Genomic DNA, 1,618 nt, shown 5'->3' on the forward strand with positions numbered 1-1,618 from the left:
AAGGCACCCAAGAAGCTAATGACAAAGCAGGGAATTGAACCAAGGTGTTCCAAATCCCAGGTGAGCACCCTAACCATTGTACCTTCCTTCCTCTCTGCTGTCTTTCTAAAAGATTTGCTCTAGTTTGGCCACACGTTATTGGGATTGATGTAGGACGTAGAAGATTCTCCCTCTCATGTGAATTATGTAACAATTCAAGTGAGTTTTAGTTCTGTGACATCACATGTGGTTGAGCCAATCAACCTCTGGTTCAGCTGTAAAACCTGAAAGCTGCAATCCGATTGATTTAAAAATGTTGCCTGAAGCTTTGGTCTCTCACTGTGATAGTTGCTAGAGGCTAAACCCAGTCCATAGGGGTAGCCCAGAGCTGATGACTAAAGCTTGAAGGTAGCAGTAGCTCCACTCCCAGCTTTATTTGTCTTCTAAGGCTTGGGGCACTGTGTGCCACTGATCTCCCAAGGCAAAATCGAACTGTGCAATGGTCCTGAACAACAAACCTGCAATGCAGGAGGAGCCGCAGGTTGCATCCATCAAGAGTAAACGCCTCCTAGTTTCACTGATCCCTGCAGAGGAGAAGATGATGATTGAAAGGAAGGTCTGGGGCACGGTCAAGTGGTTCAACGTCCGAAATGGCTATGGCTTCATTATGAGGAACGACAATAAGAGGGACGTGTTTGTACACCAGTCGGCCATAAAGAAGAACAACCCCTATAAGTACCATCGCAGCGTGGGTGATGGGGAGAGGGTGGAGTTTGATGTGGTTCTAGGGGATAAAGGCCTGGAGGCTGCCAACGTCACTGGTCCCGGCGGCATTCCCGTGCAAGGCAGCATATACGCTGCAGACCGTCGCAAGTGCTCGTCGGGTCTAAGGAGGAGTCCGCTTCACAAGAGTTACCACCTTTGTGAGAGCATGCCAACGAACGAGGCAGCAACGAGTGCACCAGAAGATGGGAATCTGCCCTACAGTGGCCAGTCTTATTTGATGCACACATCCTATGGGTATCAGCCCCAGTGTTCCAATTCTGTGAGCGCAGAAGTGGTGCATGCTGAAGGTCAGTGTGTGCATGCAGAGGAAAGCAAGCCAGCGAAACAGAGCATATACCAGGGCTTCAGGCAGCATCTCAGCTTGGGGCAGCGTTGTCTGAGACAGCCGAGAGAGGAGGGAGGAGAAAAATGTAACGGAAGCCCCCAGGCAAATGAGACTGAAGACTCAACAATAAGTCAACGTTGCTACCGTCCTAACTTCAGTTACTTACGCAGACGCCCACGGAACACGAAACCACTAGATGGGAAAGAGACCAAGGAGACCTCTGGACCACCAGCTGAAGACACCATGACTCCTGTGACCATCAGCCAACAACCTAGCACCACCCAGCTATCAAACAAGAAGGATTAAGAGAACATGGAAACCCAGGAATAAGAACACAGACCTTCCGCACTTGCTGTTTTCCTTGCTGTTGTTTGGATAACTCACAATTTACCATCATGAGTTTTCCATCTTTCTTACCTAAACTCCATCAGTCTCCTTTCAGGACCAAGAAAGCTGAAACAGTTGACAAGTTGTTTCCTACTTAGCCAACCAAGCTCAAGTTTTTAACAACCTTTCTTTTTAATTTGT

The 1,618-nt window shown here is 48.3% G+C and overlaps 1 protein-coding gene across 1 annotated transcript; it reads left to right on the forward strand.

The window, feature by feature from the left end:
- The first annotated feature begins 478 nt into the window (after positions 1 to 478).
- Positions 479 to 1,396, forward strand: LOC135873875 (Y-box-binding protein 1-like). The gene has a single exon (XM_065398484.1). The coding sequence runs from the start codon at positions 479 to 481 to the stop codon at positions 1,394 to 1,396; it is 918 nt and encodes a 305-aa protein (XP_065254556.1).
- The last annotated feature ends 222 nt before the right edge of the window (positions 1,397 to 1,618 follow it).

This window comes from Emys orbicularis, chromosome 2 (assembly GCF_028017835.1).
Source record: "Emys orbicularis isolate rEmyOrb1 chromosome 2, rEmyOrb1.hap1, whole genome shotgun sequence".
Classification (NCBI taxonomy): domain Eukaryota; kingdom Metazoa; phylum Chordata; order Testudines; family Emydidae; genus Emys; species Emys orbicularis.

Excerpts from the sequence above, each read along its gene's own strand:
- LOC135873875 (XM_065398484.1), top strand. The coding sequence starts at position 479 with ATGGTCCTGAACAACAAACCTGCAATGCAGGAGGAGCCGCAGGTTGCA.